The sequence below is a fragment of the Cynocephalus volans genome, chromosome 17 (assembly GCF_027409185.1).
Source record: "Cynocephalus volans isolate mCynVol1 chromosome 17, mCynVol1.pri, whole genome shotgun sequence".
Taxonomy (NCBI): Eukaryota; Metazoa; Chordata; class Mammalia; order Dermoptera; family Cynocephalidae; genus Cynocephalus; species Cynocephalus volans.
In genome coordinates, this window is record NC_084476.1 from 7,246,952 (window position 1) to 7,263,062 (window position 16,111).

Below are 16,111 nucleotides of genomic sequence, written 5' to 3' on the forward strand. Positions count from 1 at the left end.
TCTCTCAAGAGGCATACAGCCTGGACAATTTTCTCAAAAAAATGACAGGTGAGCCAATCTAAAGTTGTAACATAGCCTATAGAATATTCAGTTGTCTGCAAACTCCTCAAAATAGGTGAAACAACTTGTAATAGAAAAGAAATGATATAAAGTTGTCCACTGAATAATGTTAAAGAAACTTACTGCTTAATGAAAAAGAGCCAAACTATATTTCATAACCATCAAATGCAATATACAAAGCTCACTGCCACTGAAACTATCCCAGGTTTAAATTTACTAGGTGATGCACATAGAGTAGTTAGGGCCTCTGTAGGAGGCATTTATATCTGCTGAGCCCTCCTTCAACTGTCCTCAGCCCCTAAGTATTATGCAGAACTCAGAACAGAACCAATGATAACACATTTATAGATAGCAAAAAATAGTTCACCCCATATGTAAATTAAAACAGCACTTGCATATAGGACCTTTAAAAATGTTTCCCAAAACCTAAATCAGGGCACCATTTTTATAGTCATAGGAAAAACAACAAAGCATAGGAATTCTAACATTCCTCCATGAGAACTTCAACATTTTGTTTTTATCTTTTTTTTTTCCCCCTGACCGGTAAAGGGATCGCAACCCTCAGCAAGGTGTGGTCTGCACCACGCTCAGCCAGGGAGCGCACCGGCCATCCCTATATAGGATCCGAACCCACAGCTTTGGCGCTCCCAGCGCCGCACTCTCCCGAGTGAGCCACAGGGCTGGCCCTTGTTTTTACCTTTTAACCCTGAATTATCAAAAAGTTAACACATTACTGCTTCAATTATAGGAGGAAATAGCTTTTGTTTTCCCATCTCCATTTTTCCACTTTGTTGTTTTTGTGTTTATCAGAGCACCAAAAAGTACATGGATGCAGAACATTCATTCTATATTGATAATAATTCAGCTTCTTACAAGTCGCCCAAACAAGCAGGACAGATCAAGGCATCCTGGTGTGGACACGCATCTGTCACTAGAAGGGACACACAATGGGAATAAGATTCCAACCCAGCAAAAGGCTGCTTGGTTAACTTTACTCTTCCATTTGGTTGCGGGGCTAACCTTACCAACTGTATTCTTCAGTGTCACACTTGAGCTTTAAAGGGGGTGGAATGCAGCCAAAAGCAGACTATTTGGGGGTCAGGGATACCATGCTTCCCACTGGGGCAACTGGACAGGGCACTGTGCCTTGTGAATGACGGGGCATGTAAGACAAAGGATTCTCCATATTACTCCAGGATGAGCCCATTTGGCTGGCGGTTGGGACACTGCACTTTGAAAGACTTGAAACCAGCCCCTAGTGCTGGGATTCAGCCATCAACCTGAAGGGCCAGAGGCACTGTTCACCTTCCACCCAGGCTTTGTCTTAGAACAGGAGAAAGCAGGTCTGTAGGCTGGAGGCCGTGGCTACATGGCTGTCAACACAGATCAAATAATGAATTTTTCAGGTCTTCACTGAGTCACACGTAGGGTCCACACATCAGATTCTTCAGTTTCAAGAACCAGTCCAGCAACATATGTCAGGAGCTACTCCTTATCCCTCCTGTTCTAAAAGCCTCTGGCGTGTTTCCATCACGATTTCCTCTATTATTTCTGGCTTTAAGATGTCTTTGATCTGAAAAAGAAAGAAAAAATTTGTTCAGAAAAGAAACCAATTATAAGCAGACCACCAAGACAATACAAACACAGCAACCAAACATGGTTAATATAAACTTTCTCTATTCCTTTCATGTATCAGAGACTAAATGCTGCAAGATACGATATGCTAGAACCACCTTAATAATATCAGCTAACGAGATACAGCTAACAAGAACAAAGATATCCCAACACTCATTAAAAAGATGGCTGAGATTTGGGATGAACCAGATGAAGTCCAAAGGGTTGCTGTCATGAACTAGTCCCACCTGGCACCTCCACCCCCACCAAGTCCTTAGGTTGGCACTAGACATTGAGAACATGGGAAGTATCTTGGGGAAAGATACCAGAAACTTATTAAGGCTATCCCCCAGGCCAGTTCATACTGATGGACATGCAAAAAAGTACTTGGGAGATGTGATTGCTGAAACTGAATGAACACGGAGCAGGTCACAGATCAGTAGGAAAAGGGAAGTCCTGGGTAGAGTACCTGATGTGGAAGGGATGCTTCGTAGCAGTACAGGATGCTGGTATCATACAGCATCATCCTCTGAGTTACTAGCGAGACGATGCAGTTCCGAAGCCGGGATATCACCTCCCGATCAGCAAGGGAGACAGGCTACAAGGGCATGCAAAGGAGAAGGGAAGGGAACTATAAACAGGAGGAAAATAAGTGAAGAGTCACAGTAAATCACAGAAAAGAAATCATTTGTGACTCAGAGAGGATCACTCTGGGACTCCAAACCAATCAAACAGCAAATTCCAAGGGAAATTAAAAAGGGTGGCTTTTTTCAGTGGCTCTTTGGCTATTACTCTGCAACTCTGCCATCTTTGCCAGCAAAGGCTGTACCAGTCACTGAGTTCATTTCTTCAGGAAAGAGAAGGCAATACAACGTTCATGAACACACCTCAATGGAAATTCAAACTAACTCTGTCTACAGTGATAACATAGTTAAAAAACAATGAACTCCAACTGCCACAAAAATACAGTGGAAACCAAATGCTGCTCCATCCACCAACAGCAGTAATGGTGTTCACTCACCTCCAGGTTTGCAGTGAAGCCTCCTGCATCCTCTTCTTTGTGCTCAGGCGTTGGGTAGATCCAGATGAAGCCATTGTTACCCAGAATGACAGAGGCACCACATGGCAGGTCATGGAAGTGAGTCTTTTGCCGTTTCACCAGGGAGGGAGAGACTTGGACCAGAACACCCTGACCTAGCTAAAGAAATAATCATAAGGTAGGTCACTGTAGGCTCAACAGCGAGGTGAACGGAAAGTAGACTACAGAACACACACGTCCTAGTTATATTCAAATCAGTGTTCTTCCTATTAATTGCTGTGACCTATATGCACATACATAGTATGCATTTTTGCAGAGAACACTTCTGGATTCATAGGCTGTTTGTACAGCCCAACAGAAGGTGACTTTCAATACTCTTCTCTGTCATTTCCCTTTGCAATCATCATTACATTCTAAGCCAGGGCTGGTGTGCTGTCTGTTAGAGAGGCTGGAGCCAATGAGGACGTGAACTTGAGCCTCCTGTTGGCCAAGGAGTGCTGCCCTGTTCCATGACCTAGCTTGCACTTTAATGCTAAACACTTATACTGCCAGCTCCAAGTCCACATGCTGCTGAGGGAGGGTCTTCGGGACCAGGCCTGTAAAGGTCAGCACCTAGTGTTCAGCTCCCAACTTCAAGTACTCTCAGTACATGAATGTGGTTGGCTGCAGCCACTCCGCTGAGAGAAGAGGTTTTTGTTCCACTCAGAAAATGAATAGGTTCACCCAGATAAAGCCAAGAGACTAATAAATCACAATTTGCTGTCTGAAGTATTATGTCCTTAAAAAAATAAAGAGCCTCAATAATGTAACCTCATACAAGAAAAGCAGTGAAATTTTATTTAGAGGCTCAGGTGACAGACCAATCTTTGCTAGCAATAATAGCCATCTTACTGATGGGATGCCTGTCTATGGGATGTTTCATCAGGCCCAGGCCTCCCTTTGTTCCAAGGAAGCCGCTCTGGCCCGGCCCCAGTGCGGAGCTACAGTGCCCCCTGGAGGCAGCAGAGACAGCAGCGCCTCACAGCCCTGGGTCAGAGGTGCTCTTTCTTCTGCCTGAACGGTCTCCTCAGGAGAAAAAGGATAAAAGTGGGACTGGCCACTTAGCTCAGTTAGTTAGAGCGTTAGAGCGTGGTGCTGATAACACCAAGATCCAGGGTTTGATCCCTGTACTGGGCAGATGCCAAAAAATAAAAATAAAAAAGAAAGGATAAAAGTTGTCCTCCTTTACAATGCCACTGACCCACAACTGTGTGAATCTGGACCTTCCTTCTGCTAAGCTCAGGGAACATGATCAGTTTGTGGGATGCCAGCCTTCAGTGCTTAACTTAAAGAGGTTCTTTAAGTCAGAATTCTAGAGAGTTATGGTGATTCAGAAATGGACTTTGAAGTCTCAGTGAGCAAACAAGAACAGCAAGAGCCCAACTTACTTTTCCATATTTCAGGCTCCTCGTGTGCAGAGAGACAGCTCCATCAGAGAACACTGCCTGAACCTCAGCCTGGCCAGGATGATGAAGGAACAAACAGCAGCCTCGGCTGCCCACTTCTGTGTCACTTGCCTCCCCTGCCCCCTTGGCCCCATGCTTCCATCTTTTCCTCCCATCCCCAACAGTCTGACTCCATGGTCTTAGACAGACTCATAGGACATCACTGTGACCTCACCTCTCCCCTTGCTTGTCATGAATATGAACAACACCTTTTCTACTCCCTGGGATAAAAGTTAACATCACTAAGAAAACTTGAGTCTAGCCTAAGCACAGGCCACCGTAAGTTACAAGATGCAAAGAAATAACTCAGCAGCAGGTCTGAACGAGAACTGGGGAGTCAGCCTGAGTTAAGGAGACAGAGAAAGGCTGCAGCAGAGCCCTTGACACTTGGTCCAGGGCTCAGATCACGGCAAGGATTACATGTTTCTCCAGTCAGAGACATACAATGTAAGCCCCATTTCCCAGCCCCATACAAAAGAATCAAAATGCTAGAATATAAAGTACAGGATACACTGATAAGATCCCCTTCCTGCAAGAAACCTCTCATTGCAAGCTCATCTTCTGCAGATCTTCTCCTCTGAAATACACAAAGAAATGACCGCGTTACTTAAGCCAGATCTCAGAAAGATCTCACCCCATCACTTCTTTCTCTTTCACTTTCTCTTGAGATCTTTGAAGCCAACCACGATATTCAGACACTAAAAATTATAGAAGATAGTTAACCTGAGCCACTCGAGGGGAACAAGAGTGATACTCACAACTTAACCTCTGGACAGAACTTTCCACAGCTCCTCTTCTCTTTCCTCTCTCCCTCCCTCCTCTGAGTAACACTATCTTACCTGATATTTAAAACCCTCTCCATCTCGCCCAGCCTACTTTTCCAAACTCACCTTCCACGACAGCTCTCCACGCCCTAGCAGGCCCCGACGGCCTCCCAGCCTCCCGCTTGGCTGCGTCTCTGCGCACACACACTTACATTTTTCTCGAACTCCCTGCACTCATTTACATTCTCTCCTTCCTCCAAGGATTAACTCCAGTGCCAGCCTTTCCCATGAGCTTCTCCCACTGAAATTAATCACTCCTTTTGTACAACCACTGCTTGTTTATTATTCTACTGCCAGGAACTTGGATCAGTTATCTCATATCCCCTGCTAGACTATAAGCTCTTTAAGGAACTTAATCGTGCTTGGCATTCTCCACAGAACCCAGCACAGTGAGACTCTGTAAATATGTGCTGGACTAAAGATAAAGGTGAGCTGTGATATTTTACAAAAGGCTACAGCTTAGTTATCGCAGTTGTCTGGAATAACTGAATGCCATTCAATTCACGAAAAACTAATCTAAAGACAGCTTTTCAAGGAACACCTTCTCTGTGCAAAGCTGATACACCAAAAAAGGAAAATTACTAGCACCAAACATATAAAAGCTTCTCTCCCCAACTCTCTTTTGGGATCCCACTTCATGGATGTTTCAGATCTTACCACACATGAATTGCTGCCTATGCTGGGAGACCTGGGCCAACTTAACAGCCTTTATACACCCAAACTTCAGGTAGCAAACTTCACAGCAATCCTCTTTAGGAGTAAAAGGGGCAACCTCCTTGTAAAGCAAAGTTCTCAGGTGGAACAAAGGGCCCCACAGCTCTCGCTAGCCCAATGTACAGTCCCAGGACCCAGATGGAGACCCTTACCAGCTCTCCTCCAGGAAGGTTCATGGATGAGAGAAGCAAGACTGAATCCAGCCTGGAGTTGGTCTCCACCTTCCACCTCTTCTGTTGAACCTACAAAAAAAGAAGTTCCACACCTGGACGGACACATGCTTGCAGGGCAAGAGCTCATATCATTAGTGACCAGTATTCCCAAATTTAACAAGCCAAATATTTACATCAGAGGTCACACAATAGCCAAAAGTAATGAATGCTTTTTTCACGTAACTACACACAGAATGACTGTTTCACTCATTAAATCACCAGCCTGCCTTTACTTTGTAAAAACTGATCTAATGTGGACTTTACCTCTGTGATTCTCCCCACTACAATGTCTCCTACTTCACCATTATATCTGGAAGATAAAACAAAAGGTCATCTATCAGTGAATAGATTCTCTTACAAGACCAAGCACCATTTGAGATTTTGGTTAAACAGGATGAGGGCCCTGATTAGGCACATTTAGCAAATGCATATAACTATGCTGTTTGGACTTATTTTCAGGAATTGATAACTTCAAACATTCCTACATGCATAAAGTCTCCATTAACTATCCTTAAATAAATCACTTACTGCAAGTTGTTTAACCTAAAGCCCCTATTTTGTTAGGTTACGTGACAATGAAAAGCATGAGTTCTGCACCAACTAAAGGAGAAAGGCGATTTCGAGACAGAACACCACCCAAACCGTCTACCTACTGTCTCCTAACCCACTGCCTGCTCATCTCAGTCCCCTTTGCTAGTCCCTCCTCCCCAATTCTAATGAAGTGTTCGACGCTGAAGGCTCAGTCATTAGACCACTTCTCTATTCCACTCACACTCACCTCTTGGTGAGCTCATCCAATCTAATGGCTTGAAAATACCACTGATAATTGCATTATTCCTCTGAATTCCAGATTCTATTCAACTGCTAGCTACCCAACATCACCACTTAGATGACTAATAGGCACATGTCAAATATAGCAAGCCTAAAAACTAAGCTTTCCAGCAGCCCCCTCCCCTCCTCGGTAGCAGACTGTGCCTCTCCCAGTCATCCCCATCTCAATAAATGGTGACTCCATCCCCTCATTTGCTCAGGCAAAAAATCTTGGAGAGTAATGCTTCAAGACAAGGCCAGCAGCAAATCCTGCTGGCTCTACCCTTAAATATATGCAGGATATAAAAGGCATCCAAATTGGAAAGAAAGAAGTAAAAGTATCTCTATTTGCAGACAACATGGCCTTATATATAGAAATTCTCAAAGAATACAAAATCCAACACCCTTTCATGATAAAAACACTCAGAAAACAAAATACACGCAGAATCTAATCACTACTCCCCACTGCCACTGCTGCCACCTTAGTGCAAGCTATCACCACTTCAGGTGATGAAATATGGTCCCTCATCCATCTCCATAAGCCTGCCCCTGGCCGCCATTCAATCTCCCTGCAACATCCAGAGTGATTTTATCAAAACGTAAGGCAGATCATGTCCCTCCTCTGCTCCGCCCCTTCCAATGGCTTCCCAGATTACACAAAGTGGAAGCCAAAATGCTTCCACGGCTAGAAGGCAGGCCAACTGTCCACCCGTCTCAGCTCTCTACCTGTGTCTGCTCCTGTTCTCCCCCTCACTTGCTCTGTTCCAACGACACTGGCTTCCTTTCTGGGGTAATCTTTACTGAATGCTTCTAGGTACTGGGCCCTGTTCCAATTACTTTACATGCACCATCACATTAAATTCTAACGAAAATCCCATGAGGCAGGTCATGCTATTATCCTCACCTTGCAGAGGAGGTAACCAAGGCTTGGAGAGGTCAGGTAACATGGGGAAACCTTTGAAGCCCGCACTGATCTATACCACCCTTCCTACAGTCATGTTTAAAATCATAGACCTCCAGCATGATAGGGTAGGCAAGGCTTGGGATGGGGTGGCAGAAAAGACCTGGTTGAACAACATGGATGCCATAAGAAAGAGAATACACACCTTTTGTTCTCACCTGGTTTTCAAAGCTTTCACACAGATCAACTTGTTTACTCTCTCCACAGAGCCAGCCACAGAGGCAATGAGCTTCTCTTCCCCCATATACGTTCCATGACCTCTGTCGCAAGATGAGGATACAAAGAAAGAGTACCAGTGTAACAGGTGAGGTGACCTCTCCCCTCAGGAAGGATGTGTTCCTCAGACTGGCTGCTCTCTGCCTGGAACACCCCTTCTCCAGAGAGCTACACAGACATCTCCCTCGGCATACTCAAGTCTACTCAGACATCACTTTCTCCAGCAGGCCTACCTGGACTATCCCATTTAAAACAGTATCCTACCCCACAGCTGCCACCCCCACCCCCACTCCCGTATTCCCAACCACATTCCAATTACCCTGCTCCACTTTTTTCTCCTTGCACTTATCACCAAACATTCTGAATAACTTGCTTGTTGTGCTTATTGTTTACTCTCTGTCTCTCCGTTAGAACATAAACTTCACCAGGACAGAGATTTTCAGTTATACTCCCAACCTCACTAAGTATATGCTGAAAGCATGAGTGAAGGAATGAAACGTAAGATCCAGTAACCTTAAGCTAGGAGATTAAAGGGCAGTGGTAAAAAGGCACTGCTGTAAATGCTGTACCCCTTGTGTTATGTCTGTGTGTACCAAAAAAGAAAAGGCGGAAATGCCCCTAGAGTTCATTATTTACGATGGTGATATAATGGTGGGTTTTGCTTCGTTTCTCCCATTATTTATTTTCTCACTTAATCCTCACTACTTTATCAAATAGTTACTGTTATCACTATCTTACAGAGGAGGCAAGTGATCTTGGAGAGGTAATACAGCTAAATGATAATATGTGATAGCATCAGAACTGGAACCCTGTCTCAAGAGCCTGCCCTTTTAACCAAAACACACTGTACCGCCGTTAGATTCAAAGTTTGTATAATTGGGTGCACGTAACACGATATATATAGCATGTTTGCCCTAAGCCCAATTACTGATTCCAAAAGCGAGCGCCTAGCTCAGAGATGTGAGTGAAGGAGAAAGAGACTAAGCAGGAAAGCCCACCGTTCCCTCTGACAGCTGAAAACCGGAAAGAGGCCCCTGCTCCTAATCCCTCCTGGTTTTCGAGGTCTCCAAGGAAGGCTCAGAGACAAGGACTTCAGAGGACCCAAAAGTCACGGCCACAAGAGGAGGTTTCAGGAGGCTGAGACAAACGCAGAAGGGGACATAAGATGCAGGGAGTAAGAAGCACGAGGACGTGAAATGAGGCAACTGGCATGTTCAGGAGACGTTCCCTGCTACCCGCGGGGCCTTAAACGCAAGGGAACAAGAGGCCCAGGTTTCGGGCAAGCAGGCCACGTGCAGAGCCCTGCAGCCACTCCCCGCCGCTCCGGGTCCCCCAGGCCCCCACATACCGCATGAAGCCCGTGTCCGTAGTGATCGTGTCCCCCGGCACCACCAGGTGTTTCTTGGAGTCGCGGCCCAAGGTCTCGCTAAGAGTCTTGCGAGCAACTGGAAGCCTCATCTCCATCGCCATCTTGGCGCCAATGACTTGCGCAGGCGCAGCTCGGCCGGAAGGTGCGATATCGGCTCTGCGACGCCGGGCCGACGCTCGGGGGGGGGCGGGGCCTCAGAGCAGCCACCAATGGGAACTCACGGTCTGGAGGCCATGTTGACTATTGGCAACCATTAGGTTAACCTGAAGGGAGGGAGGGAGCTGAGTTGCCATGTTTACTATTGGCGAGGGAGCGTCCGTGGAATAATCTCCCATTGTATGGCTAATGACTTTTTACACAAACTGTCTCGTACTCACAGCCCATTTATTGTTTACCAGAGTTAGAGATCACTGAGAAACAGACCAACTCTGAGTTGAGTTTCTGTCCAACTCTAAGCAGCTAAAATCTGATTTTTTGGTGTGAGAGAGCGCAGGAGGATCAGGGATGGGATCGACGGAGAACACCTTCGAACAGAAAGAAGAGTCCCTGTTCATACCGTTCCTGGTAGCCCCAGTATTCGACAGGATAGCCGCAGGTGTTGGTTCAGCCTCAGCCATCACCTGCACCCCCAAACGGTGCTCCGGCGACGACTTACTGGGTCTGTTCTTTCATCACGACCTTTCGAGGGAGCTGATCTGCTCTAGCATTTCCTTCGAAAAAATAAGGAACCGTCTAGGAACACAGGTCAAACCTTAGGGAAGGCAAGTGCGCATGTCGTGAGCTTGCGTTGGCTCCCGCAGCGAGTCGGAGCGCTGTGCGCGTGCCAGGCACTGCTCGAGGGGTCGGCGGCTCGAGTGCGGCTCCCGTCCCCTCGTCCCTTCTGCTCGCCTCCCGCCGCCCCTGCCTCCCCTTGGCCCGCAAGGATACAGCACTCACAACAACCCGAGTTCCAACCTCGGGGAATCGAGGATGGTAATTCTTCACGCACAGGGACTCTAAAGAGGATTGAATGAAATGACTTGCATCAGCCACACACGCTACGGTCAGGAAATCGAGTCCCACTGCCTCCTCAAGAGCCGGCAGGCCGGCTTCCTACATCTCCAAAAGGACAGCAAGGCTCTTTCTCTGAACACTTGTCCAAAAAGCCCGTCGGTGCCATAAGTGCTAGTGCCCCGGAGGTCATCGGGTGAGTGGGCGGGCCAGACCGTCGCCCTCTTCCCTGACAGGGGGAAGGCTCTAGAGCCAGTAACGTGCGGGAACGGCCCCTCTGTTGAGTCCGGCCTCGGCCGCAAGAGGGCGATGGTGTCCTTTGGACCGGCACAGCCCAGGCAGTTAGGGAGCAAGTCTGCATCGAGTGTCCCTAGACCAAGAGGGGATATAGTCCTGGCATCCCTCAGTTTCATTCCAGGAAGGACGGACATAACCTTAAACCCTCCCACTCTCACAGCACTCGCATCCACCAGAGCTTGTCACGAGACTGGCATTGTGGATACCCATTTATGAAGGAGGGAATGGACGCCCAGAGAGGACCAGACTTCACATGGCAGATGGTGGCAAGACCAATGTTCCCCCCAACTGCACCTGCTTTACCCCAGAGCCTGCACCGTTTCCCAAGGGAAAACTTCCTCTTTACACCTGAAGGTTCATGAATAGAAATCACTGGGAGCTTCCGGATAGCTGAACACGTGGAAGCTCCTGGAGGGTGGCGCACCCGGGGAGGGCATGGAAGCTCCGCGTCCTCTCCCCTGTGCCTTGCCCTATGCATCTCTTCATTTGCCTAAGCTTGCAGATCAGTTTTGTAATGTCATTGGGGTGTTGCATCAATGTGGTCCTCCTGCCTCTTTGAATAATATTCAGACAGCAATTAACAAAGACCAGCCAGCGAATCCTACAGAAGAGTATGTCCAGCTTTTTGCAGCGCTGATTGCAAGAACAGTAAAAGACATTGATGTTTTGATAGATTTCCTATCCAGTGAAGAATATACAGCTGCCTTACGGGCTGCTAGCTTATATAAGCCAGGAGAAGGACGCCATGAAGCTGCTACACGTCTGGACGATGCTGTTCATGAAGGGACATGCTTCTGGATAATATACAGAGTGCACTTGCTGGTACAACACAGTCACAGCTGAAGACAAAAAATGGGACCCATAACCAGTCTCTTGCAGACTCATCGCACCAGTGAACAAAATACCATGTGGCTGAGAAAAGAACTATTTCAATGCGGTTAAGAATTCTGCATCAGATTTAGATGTAAGCCTTACCAACAGTTACAGAAACATTAACAGTTACTGTGATGTGTGTTACCTTTTTAGCTACTTTTTATAGTCTTCTATTTCATTCAATAAATAAGCTTATAAAATTGATTTAACCAGCTTTAAACCATCATTGTATCATTATCTTCTATCTGAATGAAATTCAGATATTGAATTTCAATATCTGATCGCAATCTTTAATGATCATAATATAAACAGATGTACTATGAAATTGTATTGTGACTAAAAAAAATCACTGACAAATTTAGATCAATATGAAAAGAAGACATAGCAAATTTTATTATTTAACGTGCTGGAAAAAGGCAAATCATGGGGGAATCACAAGATATTAATGTCCCAATTTTCCACTGGGGTAAAGAGTTTATATACTCATTTCCATAGGGAGCAGGAAGATAAGGGTGTAGGAGTAAAGATTTTTAGGGGTACACAGTGGGCCTAGAGAACATACGATGGCCTGGGACAAAGTCTGTTTTGTCTTCTTCTTTGGTGGCTGTGTACTTTAGGCAGATAAGGGAATCAGCTTCGTCCTGTACTTTGGAGATTGACAGAGGATTGAGAGACAGGGTGGGTTGGGGGTGGGGCAGAGGGGTGGGGGTGGGGGGTTCCGAGAGACATTGGGGCTGCTTCTTTATTCCAGCATGTCAAAGCACCATATTTTGAAGTAACAGCTTTCTGCTCCCCAACAGTGCTTCGCTGGTCCTTTTCTGAGTGCTTTACACTGTTATTAATTCCTGACATTCTCAGCATCTTGGAGGTAGGCATTGCTATCTGTGGTGGTTGTTTGGAGCCACTGAGTCCCAAAAGCAGACCTGCAGCTGGGACTTGGGTCCAAGACTCCAGACTCCCCAGCCAGTGCACCCCTCCCTGGTCACACTTGCCTGCTCACCACTGTGGAGACAAGTGTCCGTCCCTTTACACAGCTGCACAACCCAGGGGAGCTCGTTCAAAATATAGATTCCCGAGCCCAGATTTAGGCATTGAGTCTCTGTGAAGGCAGGGTCCAGACGTCTGTGAGTGTGTGTTTTAACTCTCTCTGTGATTCCAGTAGTCACCGATTCCCTCCACATCTGTGCACCTCCATGGCCACCATTCCTAGAAGATCAGTGTCATCTCTAATAACTTCTAGCTTTTCATCCTAATTCTGCCTGTGTGCCTCCTACCATCCAATCTCCATGCAGAGGGAGCTTTTGAAAACGTATCACATTCTATCCCTTCCCTGCTTAAAACACTTCTGGCAGCTCTCTCTTTTTGGATTAAGAATAAGTCCAAATCCCCTCCGCATCTCCGGTCTCTGACCTTGCTCCCTCCTCAGCTGCTGCTCACTCACTGTGCTGCAGCCAGACGTGAGCTCCTCACCACCCTGGGGACTGTTTCTGCATGGAGTTCTCTCTTCCCAGGACTTTGTGTGCCTGGCTCCTCCTCCTCTTCACCTCTTGCTCAAATATCACCTCCTCAGAGAAGACTTCCCTAGAATAACCCTCCAGTCCCCTTTTTATCTTGATCCTGTTATATTTCCCATCATTGAATTTTCTTGTTCATTTGCCTATTGCAGTCTCCCCCCACTAGAATGTGAGTGCTCTGAGAACAGGAACTTTATATGTCTTAGTCAATGTGTATCTGTGCTTGGAACCATGTCTGGCACATAGAGGGCAGGCAGCCATAACATATTTGTTGAAAAAATAATAAATATTTACAAAATATATATTTGCTTGCTTGTTTGCCCATTGTATCCTCCACAAATCCTCAGACTTTGTCTATTTTATGCACCGCCCAGTCCCCAGAACTGTGATTAATACGCAGTAGGGCCTTGCATTAACTATGTCTTCTCTCTGCTGTATTCCGATGCTTTGACATCTTAGGACCTTGCTGACCTTGGAGGGACGACCCCGCCCAATTCCTAGGGAGAGCAAAGAACTCGTCCAAGGAGAGTGTGCCTTTTACACGCAAACCACCCAATCCAGAGCCTGCACCCCCAAACACCTCCTTTATTAGGCTCTCTCACTCAGGGCTGCTATCTACCTGCCCTAATCACCGAGGGCGAGGCAACTAGGGACAGCCTCTACGTCCCAGAGCCCACCGAAATTACTCCAACGAACCAGTTCTAAGCCTGCTCCCCCCACAGAAACCACACTGAAGGCTCTTGTCTGCACGTCCCCTCGCTCCCTCTTCCTCCTGACCCACCTGGTGCTTCCCTGTGTCACCGTGTGTGGTGTGGTATGCTGCCTGTTTCCAGGGACCTGTAAGTATAACAAACTTCCTGACAGTCATTTCCATGTCAGTGTGTCTTACAATACTTGAAGAAAACAAATCCCAGTACCCTTAAAACAGCTCCTGATAAATATTTGTCGAATGAATGAATAAACTTATTCACTTGCTGGGCACCACTATGTGCCATGGGGTCACAGGACTGTCTCATCTGCTGCCCCAGCCATCAAGGTGCGAAGATGCTCAGAAAACGGGGAGGGAGTGCAGGGGCATGGGTGGACGACAGAAAAGCCCTCCCGACAGAGGTGACATTTGAGTGAGCCTTGAAGTGAGGGAACTGTGGACACTGGGGAGTTGGAGTGAAGGGAACAGATGAACTCCAGGCAAAAGTGACCAGCAAGGAAGCCTTGAAGAACATAAAAATAGAGGCAGCAGAGACTGACTCCCTAGCCCAGGTTCTTGGCCCGAGCCTCATCTACCCCCTGCCTTGACTTTGTGCTCCATTAAGATGGTAAAAGTAACTGAGTTTTCTAAGCACAGATGTGCACAAAGACTTCTGCCTAAGAATGCTCATCAAAGTATTACATGGAGATGGGCTGGCTGGTTAGCACACTTCGGAGAGTGTGGTGCTGATAACACCAAGGTCAAGGGTTCGGTTCTATGTACACACAAGCCACACACACACACACACACCACACACACACACACGCACACAAATGTGTTACTTCTCCAAAGAACATTAGACACAGCCTTAATGTCAATGGCGGTTTTCAAGCATGTTCAAGGATTTGGGATACTTCTTCAATCAATAAGTGGGGCCTGTGCCCCCTCTCCCTGCATCTGGGTGAGCTTGTGAATGCTTCGATAGATAGCATATGTCGGAAGTGCCTCTATGTGTCTTCCATCACTAGGTCACAACAGACCATGCAGCTTCTACCTGGTTCTTTCAGAACACTTGCCTTTGACACCCTGAGCTGACGCATTAGAAGTCTGACTATCCCGAGGTGGCCACGTTGTGATGAGGCAGACAAGCACGGCAGCTAAGCAGCCACTGTCCGTGACTTTCCCCACTCACCCAGCAGGCTGGCTCTGAGGCGGGAAGAAAGCTGAAAGCCTAGAGTATCTGTTCCTCTAGTTCAAGAGATCTGAGGGCAGTGGGCACAGGAAAGGATTAGGGCTGGCCAGATAGCTTAGTTAGAGGGTGGTTCTGATAACACCAAGGTCCAGTGTCCGATCCCTATACCAGCCAGCAACCAAAGAAAAAAAAAAAAAAAGGAAGAAAGAAAAGAGTTGGGAGAGAGAGAGAGGGGTAACAGCTATCTCAGATGCCTTTGGGAGGACGCCCACTGGGTTGAGTGGTAAGAGCAGCTACAGCCCTTTTTGCCACCACCTTCTCAACCCTTCTCGTCCTTGTATTGACAACAGCTCCCATTTATTCAGCATGTACTATGTGCCAGGCACCAAGCCAGGTACTTTATTCATTTAAATACATTGTCCCATTTAATCCTCATGACATCCTTAGGAGCTAAGTATCACCCCACTTCCCATGTGAGGAACCTGAGGCAAAGAGATGCTGATTGGCTTTCCCGAAGTCACACAGCTAGTGAATGGCAGAGTGGAGTTTCAAACACAAACCATTGACCTCTGTCTAGAATCGTCTATTAGTGGAGGTCCCAGACCATGTATGTAACAAGGCGAGAAAAAGAAACAAAAGGTATCCCAGTTAGAAAGGAAGTAAAAGTCTTTGTACGCAGACAACATGATCATGTGCATAGAAAGTCCTAAGGAATATATGAAGGGATCCTAGAACAAATAAGTGAGTTTTGCTAGGTTGAAGGATGCAAGGTCAATATACAGTGCTGGGCTGCACTGCGTCCCTGTGGGATATACAGAAAGCCCTTTGGGCTGAATCTGCAGGATGACCAGGAGCTAGTGTTGCCTGATGGTCATGAGCATGGCTTCTGGGGTCCGACACCTGAGGTGGAGCCCCACTCTGCCACTCACTGGCAGATGATTTACTCTTTCTGGGTCTTAGTTTTCTCACACATCAGATGGACATTAATTAAAAGAGCATCAGGAAAAAGGTGGGGGGAGGGGTGATAAAGAGCATCAGCGCAGGGTTTGTGGGGAGAATCCCTGAAATGCATGTGTTTTGATCCCTAAGCCCAGGGCTGGCCCACAGAAATTGCTGTGACTGTGTTTGCAGGGCTATGTCTGGGGGGCTGCACTCTCTGGAAAGAAGCCAGAGGCTTCTGTTGGAAATACAAGCAAAGTAAGAGGTTAGGCTTTTCAGTGTCAGGCCTCCCTCCTGTATACAAATTCGTCCAGA

General features: G+C 46.8%; 1 protein-coding gene across 3 annotated transcripts; it reads right to left on the reverse strand.

Annotated features, from left to right (window-relative positions):
• Positions 1-890: 890 nt before the first annotated feature.
• Positions 891-10,393, reverse strand: EXOSC2 (exosome component 2). 3 transcript variants are annotated; one of them, XM_063081921.1, is made up of 11 exons: positions 10,240-10,393; positions 9,860-10,013; positions 9,283-9,566; positions 7,877-7,978; positions 6,212-6,257; positions 5,888-5,977; positions 4,709-4,774; positions 4,141-4,209; positions 2,696-2,872; positions 2,144-2,272; positions 891-1,633 (listed from the first exon to the last, which is right to left on the reverse strand). In XM_063081921.1, the coding sequence occupies exons 3-11, from the start codon at positions 9,402-9,404 to the stop codon at positions 1,553-1,555; spliced, it is 882 nt and encodes a 293-aa protein (XP_062937991.1). In that variant the 5' UTR covers positions 9,405-9,566; positions 9,860-10,013; positions 10,240-10,393; the 3' UTR covers positions 891-1,552. The 3 variants fall into 3 exon arrangements, with proteins under 3 accessions (XP_062937991.1, XP_062937992.1, XP_062937993.1); XM_063081922.1 differs by lacking the exon at positions 9,860-10,013; XM_063081923.1 differs by lacking the exons at positions 4,141-4,209; positions 4,709-4,774; positions 10,240-10,393 and having other exon boundaries at positions 9,860-10,230.
• Between the last annotated feature and the right edge of the window lie 5,718 nt (positions 10,394-16,111).

Excerpts from the sequence above, each read along its gene's own strand:
- EXOSC2 (XM_063081922.1), bottom strand. The coding sequence starts at position 9,404 with ATGGCGATGGAGATGAGGCTTCCAGTTGCTCGCAAGACTCTTAGCGAG. Across the intron at positions 5,978-6,211 it reads TAGTGGGGAGAATCACAGAG|GTTCAACAGAAGAGGTGGAA; the intron begins GTAAAGTCCACA and ends CTTTTTTTGTAG. Across the intron at positions 2,873-4,140 it reads GGAGCCTGAAATATGGAAAA|CTAGGTCAGGGTGTTCTGGT; the intron begins GTAAGTTGGGCT and ends TTATTTCTTTAG.